Genomic DNA, 17,014 nt, shown 5'->3' with positions numbered 1-17,014 from the left:
CCACAGTGTCCGTCCCGTGAGCTCTCCTGCCTGGTTCTCAGGGCCTGATCCGACACCCAGGTGCTAAGCAACGTAAGCCCCAGGCGCAGGGGGGAGGCCAAGCCCCCAGTGTACTCGTAGGTCAGCGTCTGAGGGATGGCGGTTCCAGCAGTGACTGCAGTGATAGTCAGGGAAGCACGAGGGGGCCTGTGGCCCAGGGTGGGAGCATCGGGGCACCAGCGGTGACCAGACAGCAGGAGAACCCCAGCCTCATTCAGGGAGGAGGGATGCTGGGAGGGTCTGTGGCTTGCCCGGTGGACGCCGGGCTCTCAGCCTGGACTTACACCTGCATCCCGGCTGCCAGCCCGTTGCAAAGCACCTGCAGCAGACACGAGCGTGGGGGGTGACACGGGCCATTCTCGGGTCGGAGGGGGCCCGGGCCCCTCCGGCACGTGGGGGTCCAAGCCAAGGCCTGACGTGGGTCAGGGTGCAGTCCTGGTGGCCGGCACGGGGAGCGGGTAACACGGGGCCCGCAGGAAGCTTTGATGCGTTTCTCGGGCAGGTCAGCCAGCTGCACTATTGACGGATGTTCTGCAAAATTTAAATGCTGAGCTATGGGGATCTTAAGCAAAAACCCCCGGGACCACCCACTTTCGATTTTCTTACCTCCTCTCGAACTTGAAAATGGCCAGATCACATTTCAGCGAATTCACTGCACCGGAGGAGGAGGGGTCCCCCTGGGCAGCAGTGGGGGGGGGGGGGTGTTGGTGGGAGACTCAGGAGGCCCAGGCCCGCCCACTCCCCACCGGCCACCTCCCTGCAGCTCCATCAGGGGCTGATATGGAGATCAGAGGCCCGCTGCACAGCTCAGCCTGTGGAGAAGGACCACTGTGGGCCCAGGGTCATCTCTTTGTCCCAGGAGACCCGGGCGGCAGGTTTTGGGGGCTCCAGACGGCCAGACCCCGGCCACACCATCCACCAGCCATGTGCGCCCCCCTCCCGGGACTCAGTTTGATCCACTGCAAAGTAGGGAGGGTTTCACCCCTGCTCCCCAGGGCCGCTGGAACGTAGGCACCTCGCGGCAAATGTGGTCTGTGGGGTCACCAGCCGGAGGCACTAGAACAGCCCTGAAAAACGTCCCTTGCCATGTCAGGGCTCCCACACCAGGCCTCACGGAAACGATGACACGAAGCCTTATTTAATGAATACATCAACCCGCTAACCATGCCAGAGCCTTCCCGTAAGTAACGATGGAACGGTTATGTAAGGGCATCTTGTCCAAGGACGCCAGGTGACTGGCCGCCTTCCTCAGCCTCTGAATGCCGTTCCAGAAGGGGATTTGGTGCCGCAAAAAGATGACATTCCTGGGTCTGAGAATGTACTTTCTAAAGCGTAAGCAGCAGCACAGGAGCTGAGCGCCTCCCACCCCCCGCAAGCCGGGGAGCCTCACAGTGATGCAAACCCTGATCAGGGCCGAGCTGGCCCGGGTCTCAGAGCCCCGCCCACGGCGAGGCCCAGTTCTGCTGGGGCCTTGCCCACATTTCTTCCTGGTGGGGGGTGGTCTTCCCCCCCACCCACTCAGGGCCCAGAGAGTCCCCCACCCACCCTCCAGAAGCAAGACCAGCACACCCTCTAGTGGTGGTGGGCTGCACACACGTGCACACACACGTGGATGTACACATGGATACCTTCACGCGTGCACACGCGTGCACATATATCTATATGCACGCATGTGCAGACACAAACATGCGCACATGGACGTACACGTGGATACATGCGTGTGTGCACATGCGTGTACACATACCTCTATGTGTGTGTGTGCATACACGCAGATGTACACATGGATACGTGCATCATGCATACTCATATACATATACTTGTGTGTGCGCACATGTATGCGTGCACAAACATACACGGATGTACACATGGATACATGCACCTGTGCACGTATGTGTACATGTACCTATATGTGTGTGTGCGTGTGCATATACAAATATGCACACATGGATGTACACATGGATACGTGCACACACAAATACACTTGCACACAACTGTACACATTCACATACCTATATACGTGCATACATATGTCCGCATACAGGTACCAGGCACACACGTTCACGTACACACGTACGTGCACATGCATGTGTGTCCCTGTGTCTCTGAGGGCGGTAGCCCAGATGGTCCCGTGTCGCTTGTGAGTCAACAACTGAGGACACAGGACGGTGTGGAAAAGAGACTTCACATTCCAATCAGACTTTTTTCCTCTCTTCTCTGGCCAGATCTGTCCCTCGGCCTCCAGCCTGTGCCCTCTCGGGTCCTCTGCTCTGGCCCCTTGTGGTGGTGGCCCTGGGAGGCAAGGTGGGGCAGGAGGTTTGGTCGCTCCGTGTCTGCTCCACCGGGCCCCCTTCCTTCCCACCCCAGGGGTCAGACAGTCAAAGCCCCAGTGGCAGAGGTCGTGCGGGAAGCCTCACTGAAGGGGACGCTGCCGTGTGCCCTGAGCAAGGCCAGCACAGGGGCGGGGACGTGCCTGCTGTCTCACAGTCCAGGGCTCCATGATGCGCCAGGGGAAGAGTGCAGCCAGCAACCCGGGAGCGGGGTGGGTGTGGTCCTGCACACCCGCATCCTGCAGGCATCACGTCACTTGCCCACTCGTGCGCCGGCCGCTGGCTTGCCAGGCCCCACTTACTCGTTCACTGCTCCCCCCGATGGCGCCCACAGGGTGCTCGCCACGGAGCCCGAGCGCCAGGCCAGCCGTGGGGGGCGATGTGACAGTCAGTGTGCACCAGCCTGGGCACGTGTGGCCACATGGCAGGACTGGCAGAGGGACGCCGACCCAGCCGGGTGGCCGGGCTGCCCCGTGATGAGGGACACCGGCGTGCAGGAAGGCCCGAGGTGTTCCCTGCCCATCACGGGTAGATTCCGCCGGGATTCTGTGCGGCTTGGAAGTCGGTCCTGCGGGGGCGGGGGGAGGAGAAAGTCCGATTAAACCAGAGAACCTTCCAAAGCGAGGCTGCGGGAAACCGGATTTTGCGCCCGCGTCCTGGTGGGGCAGGGTGCACGCGGGGTGGGGTGCAGAGGGACCGAGGCTCAGGCGTGTGGGGATTCAGGATCGGTCTGCCGGCCTTCCCCCGGCACGGGCACCGCCTCCAGCACCAGCGCCCTAGTCCTCGCCAAGGCAGAGCTGTGACCTGAGACAGGTGGCCCCTCTGATGGACGGGAAGGAAGGGCGTCTTCCTTCTGCCCTGGGGAAGCGGCCTCTGCCGCGGGCAGGGCCACGAGGCCAGGCCTGGCGGGTTTCTGCGTGTGCCTTGTCCGCGCTGGTGAAGGTGAATCCTGACCGTGCTGCTGTCGCGGGCAGTCCGTCGAGGATGGTGCCGGCCACGCTCTCCGTGTACCGTCCGCTCGGAAAGAGACCCGCTAGGTGTCTTCACTGATGTTGCCGTGTGGGCACCGTTGGCTCCATATGCATTTTGTCCACGACAAAAGCCAGAAAGAACGACGGGTGTCCGGAATCCCCACCGGCACGACCACCTGCCCCTGGTGCTCTCGGCGGTCCCGGTGTGAGAAGACGCAGGGCCACGTGGGCAGGGCCACGTGCTGGGCTCATTTCACTGGGCCTCCTGCTCCTGCTGTTCACACTGCCTGTCCGAGCTTCCCTCTCCGGTGAGCCCTACACTCCTCGTTCAAGAGCCATCTCTGATGCACCTCCAAGGGGAAGCCTCTACCTCCTTCTGAGTTCCCTTGTGCCCGGCACAGAGGAGAAGATGTCAGCCACCTCATGGGGTGGTTGCGGTTCTCCTGACATAAATGACGGGTGGTTAGCAGGAGAGAGGGAAGGAGGCAGGATGGATGATGGGGAATCGATGGATGGGTGGGTGGAGGGATGAATGGGGGTGTGGATGGACGGATGAGTAGATGGATGGATGGGTGAGTAGATGGGTGGAGGGCTGGATGGATAGGTGGATGGTGGGACAGGGGGATGGAGGGAGGGAGGGAGGGAGGGAGGGAGGGAGGGAGGGAGGGAGGGAGGGATGGGTGGGTGGATGGGTGGGTGGATGGATGGATGGGTGAGTAGATGGGTGGAAGGCTGGATGGATAGGAGGATAGAGGGACAGGGGGATGGAGGGATGGGGTATGTGGATGGAGGGATGGAGGGAGGGAGGGAGGGATGGAGGGATGGATGGATGGATGATGGAGGGATGGGTGGGTGGATGGAGGGATGGGTGGGTGGATGGATGGATGGGTGAGTAGATGGGTGGAAGGCTGGATGGATAGGAGGATAGAGGGACAGGGGGATGGAGGGATGGGGTATGTGGATGGAGGGAGGGAGGGAAGGAGGGAGGGAGGGAGGGAAGGAGGGAGGGAGGGAGGGAGGGAGGGAGGGATGGATGGATGATGGAGGGATGGGTGGGTGGATGGAGGGATGGGTGGGTGGATGGAGGGATGGGTGGGTGGATGGAGGGATGGGTGGGTGGATGGAGGGATGGGTGAGTAGATGGGTGGAAGGCTGGATGGATAGGAGGATAGAGGGACAGGGGGATGGAGGGATGGGGTATGTGGATGGAGGGAGGGAGGGAGGGAGGGAGGAAGGGAGGGATGGATGATGGAGGGATGGGTGGGTGGATGGATGGATGGGTGAGTAGATGGGTGGAAGGCTGGATGGATAGGAGGATAGAGGGACAGGGGGATGGAGGGATGGGGTATGTGGATGGAGGGAGGGAGGGAGGGAGGAAGGGAGGGATGGATGATGGAGGGATGGGTGGGTGGATGGATGGATGGGTGAGTAGATGGGTGGAAGGCTGGATGGATAGGAGGATAGAGGGACAGGGGGATGGAGGGATGGGATATGTGGATGGAGGGAGGGAGGGATGGATGGATGGATGATGGAGGGATGGGTGGGTGGATGGAGGGATGAATGGGTGGACGGAGGGAGGAAGGGAGGGATGGATGATGGATATGTGGATGGGAAGGATAGACGGATATGTGGATGGATGATGGAGAGATGGGTGGGTGGATGGATGGGTAAATGGATGACAGAGAGGAAGAAGGGAAGGAAGTAAAGGTTTATCTTTTGTGAGAAAACTTTTGAACGTGGCACAGCACCAGAGTGAAGCTATTTCTATTATTTTTTTACGTCTCCTTGGTTGCAAGTTCTATCCATTTTCACAAGTGTCAGCTGTTTTCGGCATTTACTCAATTCACTTAACAAACACTGATCGAGGGTCTACTGTGTACCAGGCACTAGGCTGGAGTCCAGGCACACAGCCTCTCACAGATGGGGACTGAAGCCTGGCAGGCCGGCCCCCGTGCCGCCGTGCCTCTCGGCCCCTCCCCTCGTGCCTGTCGCCCTGGAAGGCCTGTTGAGGAGCCCTGACTGTGCCTCCCCACCCCCCACCCAGCGGATCAGTCCCCTAGAAGGAGTGACCCAGGCGTGCACAGAGGAGCGGTTTCCTGATCCTCCAGGGGCTCCTGTCACCACCCGGAGTGACAGCCAGGGGGAGGAAGTGGGGGGAGGATGGGGGCCAGGAGCCAGCACACCCCCCACCCCCCACACGCGTCCTGACCCTGGAGTGGGCTGCACCGGGCCCCCGGGCCACGGTCACATGGGACAGTGGCCTTGACTGGTGGGAGGACAGGGCAGGTTCTAGGTGGGAAACAGTGTGTGGACGCTCCCGAGCCCCCAGAGCCCCCACCCCAGTCCAGGGCCCAGCCAGATGGACTTCGTGAGCCCAGACACGCTCCTCCCAGCTTGGGGAGGGGCTGCCACGCTGTCACCTCCGGGCAGCACATCCCTCCTCTTCCAGAAGCCTCCCCCGGTTTCCCCCGCCCTGGCTCCCGGAGAAGCTTGTGGTGTCCCTGCCCAGCCTGCCCCGGGGGTACCCGGCTCATGCTGTCTGGTGTCAGAGCCCAGGGCTGATGCACGTCTTCTGTCAAGGGCCAGACAGTGACCGTTGTAGGCTTTTCCGGCCACGTGATCTCTGTCACAGCCACTCAGCTGCTGTCGTGCAGAAACAAGCCACGGACAGCGCGCTAATGAGTGGACGTGGCCCTGTGTCAGTACGACTTTATTTACAGATTAAAGAACCAGTGGTAGGGAGATTTGGCCCGAGGCCCGTAGTTTGCTGACCCCTTGTATACGCTTGTTGGGTCACGTGATTTCTCTCCAGGCCCCTCAGCGGCTCCCAGCTGTCCACAAATATCCAGACGCCTTATCGGGCACCAAGGGACCTCAGTGGACAAGCTCGCTATTCCTCAGCATCTCTGTTGTCACCGACGGTCACTTAGGAACATTTAATGCTCTGTGTGTTGGGCACTGCAGTCGGCTTTGGGGACACGGTGGTGAGTAAGACAGCCGTGGCCTCCCGGAGCTCCGTTTGGTGAGCACAGACAACGAGGAAACGATGGCACAAAACCGTAAACTCCGAACCCTGTTCTGAGCCGCGGATGTGGAGGCCGGTCTGAGGGCGGCTCACGGAGCCCTGGCGTGTCCGTGGGATTGCCCCTGTCTCTGCAAAGTGTCCATCCCTGGTTTCCCGAACCCCACGCAACACGGTGCTCTCGGCCCCCCGTGCTCTCTGGCCGCGGGGAGCGTGCGTGTTGATGGAAAGGACGGGCCGAGAGCCAAACTGATGCCCGTTCCCTCCCGCCCCTGTCCCTCCAGAAAGTGCAGCAGTACACACTCATTGTCCAGGCCACAGACATGGAAGGGAACCTCAACTACGGCCTGTCGAACACGGCCACGGCCATCATCTCGGTGACGGACGTGAACGACAACCCGCCAGAGTTCACCACGAGCACGGTGGGTACGCAGCTCACGGCCGTCGGGTGCGGCTCGGGCCGCTTCTCCCCTCCCTGAGTGTGATGGAGGGACGGGCAGCGGGAGGCTGACGCGGAGGGGGCCTCCCCGGGGTCTGCGGCGGGAGACAGGCGGGAGGGCCTGCCAAGGCTCTGCCTCCGGGGGTGGGTGCGGGGGGGGGGACGTGTGCTCCAGTCCGGCACCGCGAGGCCCGATGCTGAGCCGCAGCTGACGCTCTGAGAAGTGCCCGGGACAGACTGGGCTGGACACTCTCTCCGGAGTCGACCCGTGGTTTGGGGGCCCGGTCGCTTTGGGAGGCACGCGTGCGGCTGCGTGTGGCCGTGTGTGCAACGCGACCTCCTGGGGGGGGGGGGGGGCTCCTGCAGGAGCAGAACGTTGCCGTGAGCAGAACGTCGTGGAGGGTGGGGACACGCCGGGCGTTCCTCCCCCTCAGGCAGAGCTGCCCACACCAGGCTGCTCCCGGCCTGAGTGCCCAAGTGCGCTTGGTGGGCATTCATGCGCCTCCGTTCTGAGTCTAGAGCCCACGAGTCACAGAGACCAGCTGCGCTCATGCCGGCACATCCCAGGGGCAGGGCCCCGGGGTCACAGATTCAACAGCGCTGCCCCGCCAGGAGCCCCTCCCCAGGAAATCCTCACGGCCCACTCAGTGCCCGGCACGTTTGGTGACCCCCTCCTGCGCCACCCAGCCGTCTTCGGGGGGCCGGCCCTGCTCTCTCCCCACTCACTGGTCCACACCCTCCCCGGATGACTGCCCAGGTCCTTGGCGAGCAGAGCTGTGCCCCCCCCCCGCCAGGGCAGGCGCCCGTCCTCAGGTGTGGCGGGTGCAGGGGCCAGGATGGGCGGGAGGGAGGGTCAGGTCAGCAAGGGCCCCCAGAGTGGTGCTGGCTGGCGGCTGCCACCCCAAGGTCTCGGGATGGCCTCTCAGAGCCACCGCCTCTGCTGGGGTCCAGGCTCCCGGAGGGCCGACTGGGTGAGGGGGCCACGGCAATAACAGTGACAGTAATGGCAACAGCACAAGCCACGCTGGGAGCCTTCCCCTGCCAGGCTCTGGTCCCCCCAACCTTGTGAGGGTCAGGGCCCTCGCCCGACAGTCCCTCAGTGACAGAGGCTCAGAGACACGAAGTCACTTGCCCAGACCCTCACTGCTAGCCCGTAAGTGGGAGCGGCTGGGATTGGAGCCCGGAAGCTGCACCTGCTGTGCAGCGAGGGGGGAGGGGGGAGGGGGGAGGGGAAGGCGGTGGGGAAACAAAGAGGAGACCCCTCCTTCTCCCCGAGAAGGCCGGTCAGCGCCAGGAAGACATCTCACAGGCCAGAGTCTGGGAGACGAGAGCCTCCCTGGGGTCCAAGCATCCTCTCCTCCTGCTTCCCCACGCCCCACGCCCCGAGCGCTCCTGTCCCCAAATCACAGAGTCCCCAGACCCCACAGCCCTGTACCTCCACCCCCCTCCCCAACTTCCCACATCCCGGGACCCGGCGGGGTGGCCTTGCCTGTGGGGGCGCAGCGCCATCTAGCGGGCGGACGGTAGCTTGCACTCGGGCGGAGCTGCTGATCCACAGCCCACCTGGCGAGGAGCGGGCTGGCTTCCGCGGCCACCTGCTCTCCTGGGCCAGTGGGCAATGGCAGGAAAGGCCCTGGGCCAATGTCCCGGGGAGTCTGGACATGGGTGAAGCGGCCCCGAGCGACCCTGGAAGGAGAATAATGCCCAGGCTGCAGGCCCCAGCAGGGCCTGGCGCACACCTGGCCGGGCAGACCTGGCTGTCTTCTGGACACGCCAGGCCCGCGCTAGCGCCTGACCACAGCACCCTCGGGAGCAGGACGCCTCCCAGAGGTGACCTTGCAGTGAGGAGCGGAGCCAGCACCACGCCAGGCATCTGACATCGACCCTGGCGGTTGCGCCGAGTGGGTGGGCACCTTGGACACTCAGAACCCACCTTCCGCCTCAGGGGTCTCAGGTGGTCCCGGGCGGGTGCCCAGGCAAGAGGACACTGTTCCCGGGGATACGCTTGTGTCCTGGTGCCAACTGCGAGCCCTTGTGTGCTGGGGCGGTGGCACCAGCCCTCGTGACCGCCAGGATCCCCAGGAAACAGCCTCGGGACCTCCACTGTCGCCACGGGAACAGAGCAGAAGGAAACCAAGCCAGCTGTCCCTGTTGGTAGTGAAGGATATGCTTCCGGGCATGGGCCACCATAGCGACCCGGGGAGTCAAGGACTCAGCCCAGCCCTCCTGGTCACCTCCAGCCACCACGGGGTTTGGCAAAAGCTCCCAGAGACCGGACAGGATGCTCAGAGCCCCCACCTGCCTCAAGATCCTGGTCCGCACTTGCACCCAGGTGCCCTGGAGAAGGTGTGGCCACCCGGGGAGGGCAGGCGATGGCACAGACCCCCGTGGCTGCAGCGACAGGCGGAAAGGCAGAGGGCTCCGGCATGGGGCAGACCAGAGCCTGCACCCACCCTCCTGCCCCCAAACAGCCTGATTCTTTTACGCCCAAGATGGTCGGCCGCTGCCTAATACACCAGGAGCCAAAGTAGACACAGCCCATCGGCTCCAGACAAGAGCTCCCAGAGAGACCTCTTGGTCTCCGGCTTCGAGTCGGATGGAGATCTTGCCGATGCTGTTGAGGTGTGACGGGAATGCGGCATAACGCACGGACCTTCCGGGAAACGTTCCCACCGGCCAGGAGCACAAGCCCGTGCCCGTCCCCAGAGGCAGCCCCCACCCCTGCGTCCATCGCCAAGGTGACCTTTGCTTGTCCTACGACATCACGTGGATGGAGTCACGCGGGCCGCACAGTTCTGCGGAGCCACGCTTCTCTCATCCAACAGAAGGCCCGTGGAGCCCACGTCTGTGGTTGCACCCGCGCGGTCGGACAATCTCCCGCGTTCCTGGGGGTCCCCCGTGGCCAGCTCAGATCTTTGGACCATCTGTGAGCACCCCGTCCGTGCATGCCCTCCTTCGTTTAATCACTTTCTCTGTTTTAAAGATTGTTCTGAGTGACAGTAGTTCACGATAGCTAAACTTTGTTTCATAGAGGAAAACTGTATTGATTATAAAGGAAAGGGAATGTATGGAAGTAAACAGAGTAAACATAAAGGGGGAGAGAGTACGGAGAAGGAGAGAGAAGGGTTCATGCATCAGATCGGGCGCTCACCACATCCAGCCTCCCGGCTGGGGAGGCCCCACGGTGAACGGCCCGGGGGGGGTCCCGATTGAGGGTCCTGGGCAGAGCGTCCTCCCCTCGGGGGAGGCTTCCAGCTAGCTCTTCCCGCCCGGGCGACGGATACACCGCCCGTGTGTGGTCCCCGGCTGCTCATGAAGTTTGTCTCGGTGCCGTCCCCAGCCAGCTGGGTCTTCTCTGCTTCTCTCACGGCATCACTATCCCAGGAACCTGGGCGGCTGCGTATCCTTCTTCCCTCCCTGATGCAGTCCAGGCGGCCAGCCCGGTCCGGCTCCAGGGGGTGAGCCAGTTAATCCCTCTTGGCGTCAGGAACGGAGGGGCCCGTTCTGATCCCAAGTCCAGATACGGAGCGTGAGCCAAGCAAGCCGCCATGACCACGTGTGCGGCTCTACGCACAAGGCCCACGGACGAGTTCTAGGCAGAGTGGAGACCAGGCTGAGCTTCCAACCAGGTAGTTCGCACACAAGGTAGCGTAACGGAAAAGGTACCAAGGGAGCCACCGTGACGAAGGCGTCCCCTTCCGCCCCACGCCGCCTCCACCTCGCGCCCCGCTCTGTACCTGGTGTCCTCTGACTTGGGTTCTTTCACTCACGATGTGTCTGAGACCCTCCCGTGTCCGTAGATTCTGAGTGGCCTTGGGATGTTTTCAGTGCTCGTTTGGGAATAACGTCAGGCTCACACAGAGTCGTCGGAGCGGGAAGGAGAAACGGAACAGCCACGTGCACTGGCCACCATCGCGTGTCCTCCGTGTCCCCGTGCCACTGCTGTGTCTGCAGATGGCCGCCCGGACCGGGAACGGAGCCGTAGCATCATGGCTGTCACGCCTAGAAGCTTCTTTGTGTTTCCTAAGAGGATTCCCCCCCGCCCCCAATGTGGCCATGGTGTCACGCCTAGAAGCTTCTGTGTTTCCTAAGAGGACTTTCCCCCCGACGTGGCCTTGGTGGTCACGCCTAGAAGCTTCTGTGTTTCCTAAGAGGACTTTCCCCCCGATGTGGCCTTGGTGGTCACGCCTAGAAGCTTCTGTGTTTCCTGAGAGGTTTTCCCTGATGTGGCCACGGTGGTCATCACATACATGGCCACTGCCCCTTTTTCCACCAGAGACGACTGAGGCCCAGAGGGCTAGTTCCGGGCTGCCCGAGGTCACACAGCGAGACTGTCAAACCCAGAGCGCCTGCTGCCTCGGGCCCCGCCTCTGCCAAGTGGCTGTCCTGTCCCCTCCTGAGGCGGAGCACGTTCAGCTTCCACAGCGAGGGCCCCCGGGTGCCCACACCCGCTCCTGCGGGCAGGCCTGCGGGGGGACCACCTCTGCCCCCCGGCCCAGCCCCAGCCCAGCTCTGCCAGCCCGAACCCCGTCTTCCCCTCCGCACGCAGCCGCACTGAAACCCCCGCGGCTCCCCCAAGTGCCAGTCCTGGGGAGGGCCGGGGAGGGAGCGAGGGGAGGGAGCGCTGTGTGGGGCACCAGGAGGGGGGACGCACCAGGAGGAGGGCACCCTTGATCCGCACACACCTCTGAGAAGCGGGCGCCACAGAAGCGCACGGAGACCCTGGAGAGAAGGTGCATCTGACCCCAGACGTGACCCCCGTCCAGGTAAAGGGCAGGTGGGCACAGCCTGGCTCCCTGGAACGTCCCGCCTGCTCCTCCTGTGCCCCGGCCGGCCTCGGGCAGGCCCCAGGCCTGGAGTGGGCTCAGGGTCGAGAGTCAAGGAGGAGTGCTTCAGCGGTACCTCGATCCTGACGTCCGCCAGGACAGTGCTCAGGGAGGCGGCCTCGCTACGGTCAGACCCGAAGGCCGCTGCGGCGGGGGGTGGGGGGGAGACCAGTTTCCGGGCAGGAGTGTGCGCGCCCCCCCCCCACCCATGTGCTAACGTCCTGGTAACTGAGTCACATGGCAGTCGTGGGTTAGATTCGGGGGTCAGGGTGGCCCATGGTGTGTCCCTGGAGACGGGTGACAGGCGGGGCCCAGGAGGCTGCTTGGCACAGGGGTGGTGGGCGGGGGCCGAGGGCCGGCCGCCTCCCCGCACAGCCAGGCTATTTTTATCGAGCTTAATCAAGAACAATCAGCAGAAGCTGAGGAGATGGGGGGATTTGCATGATCCAATTCCTACCCTTAAATGTTAATTAAAAGTCATTTCCCCTGTGCGTGTGCTGCCTCGAGGTGCCCCCGCCGCAGGGCTGGCGGGTTGTACGGCCATTGGACACTCAGCACCCCTCGAGGGTGAACGTGGGGGTCAGCTGGGGCGGGGGGGCTGGTGGCCCCCAGGACGCACTCAGCCCCGAGGACCTCCTGCTGGCTTCGTCCTCGGGTCCCGGAGTGAAGCCTGGATAGCCGGGGTCCCAGGCCCCGGCCACCAGCTCAGCCACCCTCCCTCTGACTCGCCTGGAGTCAGGAGGCCCCTCACGAGCCCCCCGCCTGGTCCCTCCTAGCCCTGTAACCTGGGCTGATAGCCGGACCTCTCTCAATGTCCCCACTTTACACAAAAGTGTCATCGGTCCCAAGGGGATGTCAGGAGGGTCCACTGGTGTCCGTGAAGGTTTACGCCTGGAACCGTGCTGCACTCTGAACGTGCCACAGGCGGCGGCCAGCCCGTCGCAGCAGCACAAGCAGGCCCCCGCCTTCACACACTGGAGTCCTGCCCCAGCTCTCACTCTGCAGGCGAGGGACTCACAGCGAAGTCACTAGAACTCTCCCTGTCAGCCCAGTTTCCTCATCTGTTGGCGGGGGAGGGGGGGTGGATAGAAGCCATCAAGATGCATTATTATGGCAGTTTAAAACTTGGCAGCTGATAAGACGCGTTTCCTCTTGTCTCTTTGAGAGAGAGAGCAGCAGAGGGGCAGAGGAGAGCGGGAGAGACAGAGAATCCTGAGCAGACTCCACATCTTGGCACAGAGCCTGACTCGGGGCTCGATCCCATGACCCTGGGATATCATGACCTGAGCCGAAGTCAGGAGTCGGATGCTCAACCGACTGAGCCCCCCCGGCGCCCCCGCTGTATGTGGTGACCGCATGGCCTGCTTCCTGTCCCCAGAGAAGCATGGATGAGATTACATGTGAAAACAATTAATGTGGTTAAATTAAGTAATTTAGTTAAATTCAAGTCAGTGTTAAAGACAAAAGGGCATGTGATCATGGTGCCCCCCCCCCCCCCGCCCCGTTCTCTGGAGATGGGACAGGAGGACAGTGAGTGTGGAGGCCAGCACTTGGCCCCCAGCGAACTCAGCCCTCCCGGGGCTGGCTGGGCCCGCAGCGCCTGAAAGTGGGCCCGCTCTGGCCCCCCAGGTCCTGTGAATCCCAGGTCTCCTCAGCTTTTCGACTTAACGTCCACAAACCCAGGAGAAGGGAGAGATTTGAACTCAGCATGAGTTCCTGAGAATAAGAATTTGGCATCTCAAAACGGGCACGGACTGAACACCCTTAACTGTGCACGGACACTCGGTGCAAACTTCTGCCATAAAGAGTTACTCGGATCTCCTCCGAGCACCGAGAGACGGCAGGCCGGAGCGCCAGTCCCCACCCGACATCACATCCCACCACCAGCCCTTCCTGCCATGCCTGTGTCCACTTCCAAAGATGACACGTTCTTTGACCCCCTGGGTCCCCACCCAGCCGGACTGCAGGCAGACATGGGGGTCAGAGGCTGGAGCCAGAGTCCTGGCTGCTAACCGGTCTCCCACACAGACCAGTCGCTAACCTCAGGCAAGTCCGGGAGGCCCGTGCCTGTTTCCTCACCTGTGAGGTGGGGGACAGCTCCTCGGGGTGGGGGACAGAGGCTCAGGGGGGCATCCTGGCCCCCAGACCTCTGTCCCTCCCCTGTGATGTGCAGGGTGAATAAAGACAGCCTTCAGGTTGCTTCTGGATCAGGCCACTGGTCCTCCAATCTGATTCTGATCTGAACTCAGAACCCAGCAGAAACCATCATGATTTTACTGGATACAAAAGTAAATTCTAAACAATAAAACCACTGGAATGTCCAGAGGCGCATCTGTAGTTACATATGCCAGCAGAAGCCAAGGACAAATGGAGGGGCAGTGCTGGTGTGTGCCTGGGGGGGGGGGGGGGGGGGCTCCACGGAGACCCCTCCCCAGGTGCCCACCCAGCACCCACAGCCCCATCCTGGCCAGACGGGGACTCCCGGGGCCAGCTCTCCAGGCTCTGCTAATGACTGTGGCACGTCCCCGAGTTCCAGGTCAGGGAGGGCACCCCTCCTTCCCGGTTAGATGCCCCACCAGTGCAGGGGGTGCAGACTGGAGAGGAGGGGGTGCAGACTGGAGAGGAGGGGGTGTCCTACATCCAAGAGGCGGCTGGGGGAGGGTCAAGTCCTCCGGCCCACGCACGCGTCTTTTAGGACTTTTAGGACCAGCCATGGTTCCAAGTGATCGGAACAGAAACAAAAACACAGCCTCACGGGTTATGCTGTGGGGTGTGGACAGGCTGGCGTTCTCCGTCCTCTCTGAATCCTGCTGGGCTTCACTGTCCCCACCCAAATCCTCCTCTATGCTAATGTGACCTTCCCCTGGGAGCCCTGCAGATTTCTGCCTCGGAGCTGTGTTTGTGCTAGATGAAATCCTCCCCGCCCCGGGGGATGGGGCTACATTTGAATTCTGGATTACCATCTAGGCGAGACACTGTGTTCCGGTGATCTTAAAATTCCTTCTTTCCCAAATATCTGCCTTCACATCCCATGAGGCATGGGAGAGGCTTTCCCTGTGCCCGAAAACCAGAAAAAATTAAATTAAAAACTCATTATGGCTAGGGGAAGGTTAATAAGAAAATCCTAAGCCAGATTTATCAGCTTAAGGCCCTTCTTTGTGAACCTTTATTAAACTCGCATGAATTAAAATAGACTCTTGGAATAAACTTCACCCAGAGTCTGGGAGGAATCGGGCTCCGGGACACACAGGTCTCGCCTGTGCCGTGAAGCTCTGGGACGGACCCCACACCCCGGAGACAGAGAGCAGAGCAGACAGAGGTGCCCATCGGGCCAGCTGTGGTGACCCACGGGGGCACACCCAAAGCCCGGCTCTTAGGTGACACTGCCCGGACCCACCCCAGTCATCTAAACAGGGAGGAAAGCTGCCAGAGGCTGTGAGCAGTCACAAGACCCAAGGGCCCGCCGTGTCGGGCACGGAGGCTCCAGCCGGAGCAGCCCCTCCTGTTGCCCACGCTGAACTGGGTGCCATCCCCGTAGGGGCCAGAGCACGGGGCCTCTCCGTCTTGCTTCGGAATCAGGCAGGCGCATGCGACCGGCAGGTCCTAGGCCACCTGACCAGCTCGTGGCCGTAGAGGAAGCTGCGAAAGCAAGTTTGTAGAAAATAAAGGGATTCAGAAGGCGCCAGACAGCCAGGCAGCCTAACAGTCTTAACCAAAAAGAAACTTAACCAGAAAGTTACTGACTCTGGCGACTTAACCAAAAAGAAAACTCCTCGGGTCTCAGAAGCCAAAAACCAAGCACTGACTTCAGGCACGGCTGGACCCAGGCCCCACGAGCCGCCGGGAGCCTCCCTCGGGACACGCCTCCTCTGGGCTTGGCATCCTCAGGCTGCGGATGGCGGCCCCACCGCACCCAACGCTTTCAGGCAGGTGTGGGCGCAACACCCAGGCCAGAGACAGCACCAGAACTCGGTGAGCCCCGGCTGGCTGGTGGAGGCCACGTGCCATTTCTGAATCACCGAGGTGGGGAGCATCGCGGCCTGGAGAGGGGTCCGCGATCTTTTCTGTAAAGGGCGTAAAGCCATCACTTCCAAGTCTGGGAGCTCCAGGTCACAATCAGTGAACTCCGCCACAGGCAACGTGTAAATGAAGGGACGTGGCTGTGTGCCGATCAAACTTTATTAACAAGACGGGCTATGGCCTGAACTTGGCCCTGTCGTTTGCCAGGCCTCCCTTCCCACCAAGCCCCTCATGAGAGTCCGGGCGCCGAGGCCCCGGGACCACAGATGCTCTGGGTCATCCCTACCTCTGAATTCCTAGACGGTCTGGGGAGGGCACACATTGCTCGCCGGCTTCCCCCCTGCCGCCTGGGAGGTGGGCAGCGGGCGTCCCTGGCCCCGGTCTTCAGTTGAGGAAACCCGCTCAGAGGGGCCGAGGGACCCCCTTAAGCTTCCACGGCTGCTTGAGGCCAAGCCAGGCCTGCGCCCACCTGGACGGGCTCCCTCGGGCAGGTGGCTTCGCCCGGTGTGGTAGGTGCTCTTTTCCGCTCCCGGGGAGCTGGGCCCCTCCCTCTGCGGCCAGGGAGCTGTGCTCAGGGCCCGGAGCCGGGCCGGGCAGTGTGCCAGGCCCTTCGTGCCCGTTCTCCATCCCCGAGCCTCGGGGGAGGCGGCGTGCCCGTTTTGTGGATGACAAACTCGGTTCTCATTCAGCCCAGGTCAGCAGCCCCCGGGTGGTCACAGCCTCCAAGAGCGCCTCCGGCACTGGGGACACGGTGACGTCTGGCAGAGGGCGTGGCCCTGGGTGCGGCAGGGAGGCCCGGGGGAGCATCCACCAGCAGAAGGTGTGTCTCCCGGAGGCTCAAGCGACACCAGGCGGTGGGACCTAGGCCTGCTGGCTCAGTGCGGTTAGCAGACTGGCCCCAACAGGGGGCCCTGAGTCTCCCTTCCCCCACCGCCCCCCCCCACGAATGCAGGGGGGCCGCTGTGCCGGCTCCAGGCCTTCCGCTCCTTCCTCTGCCCGGCTCCCACCTCCCTGAGGACCACGGGGGGGCGTCACCCCACACCTGCGCTCCTCCCGAGAGCTCCAGGGACCGGGGCACCCCGCATGCATACACGCACGCACACACTGCCCGAAGCAGCCCTGTGCCCCCCCCAGGATGACCCGCCTCCTGGCCCCCAGCCCCCCAACCCTCCCTTGTACTCTCCAGGCCTCGTGGCCAAGCCTCGGCAAAGTGCCCTCTGAATGCCCTGCCCCCATAGTCCTCTACCTGAGGCCTCTCCGCCCCAGGACCCCACCCCACCCACAGCGATGGCAGGGCCGCTCCCTCCCCGACAACAAGTGCCTGGGATCACAGTCAGGCAGGGCTCCGCCTCCCCCATCCACCTTGGGTC

At 62.5% G+C, this 17,014-nt stretch overlaps 1 protein-coding gene across 1 annotated transcript in view; it reads left to right on the top strand.

Annotated features, from left to right (window-relative positions):
* The window catches only part of CDH4 (cadherin 4), a 536,800-nt gene that overhangs the window by 501,645 nt on the left and 18,141 nt on the right, over positions 1 to 17,014 (top strand). Inside the window, 1 exon segment of the mRNA XM_019426377.2 lies at positions 6,644 to 6,781. Within this exon segment, the coding sequence (XP_019281922.2) occupies positions 6,644 to 6,781 (138 nt within the window).

Source organism: Panthera pardus, unplaced genomic scaffold (genome assembly GCF_024362965.1).
Source record: "Panthera pardus isolate Hobbes unplaced genomic scaffold, ASM2436296v1 HiC_scaffold_25, whole genome shotgun sequence".
In the NCBI taxonomy this organism is placed as follows: domain Eukaryota; kingdom Metazoa; phylum Chordata; class Mammalia; order Carnivora; family Felidae; genus Panthera; species Panthera pardus.
Note: the sequence above shows the minus strand (reverse complement) of the source record. Positions and strands in the feature narration are given on the sequence as shown.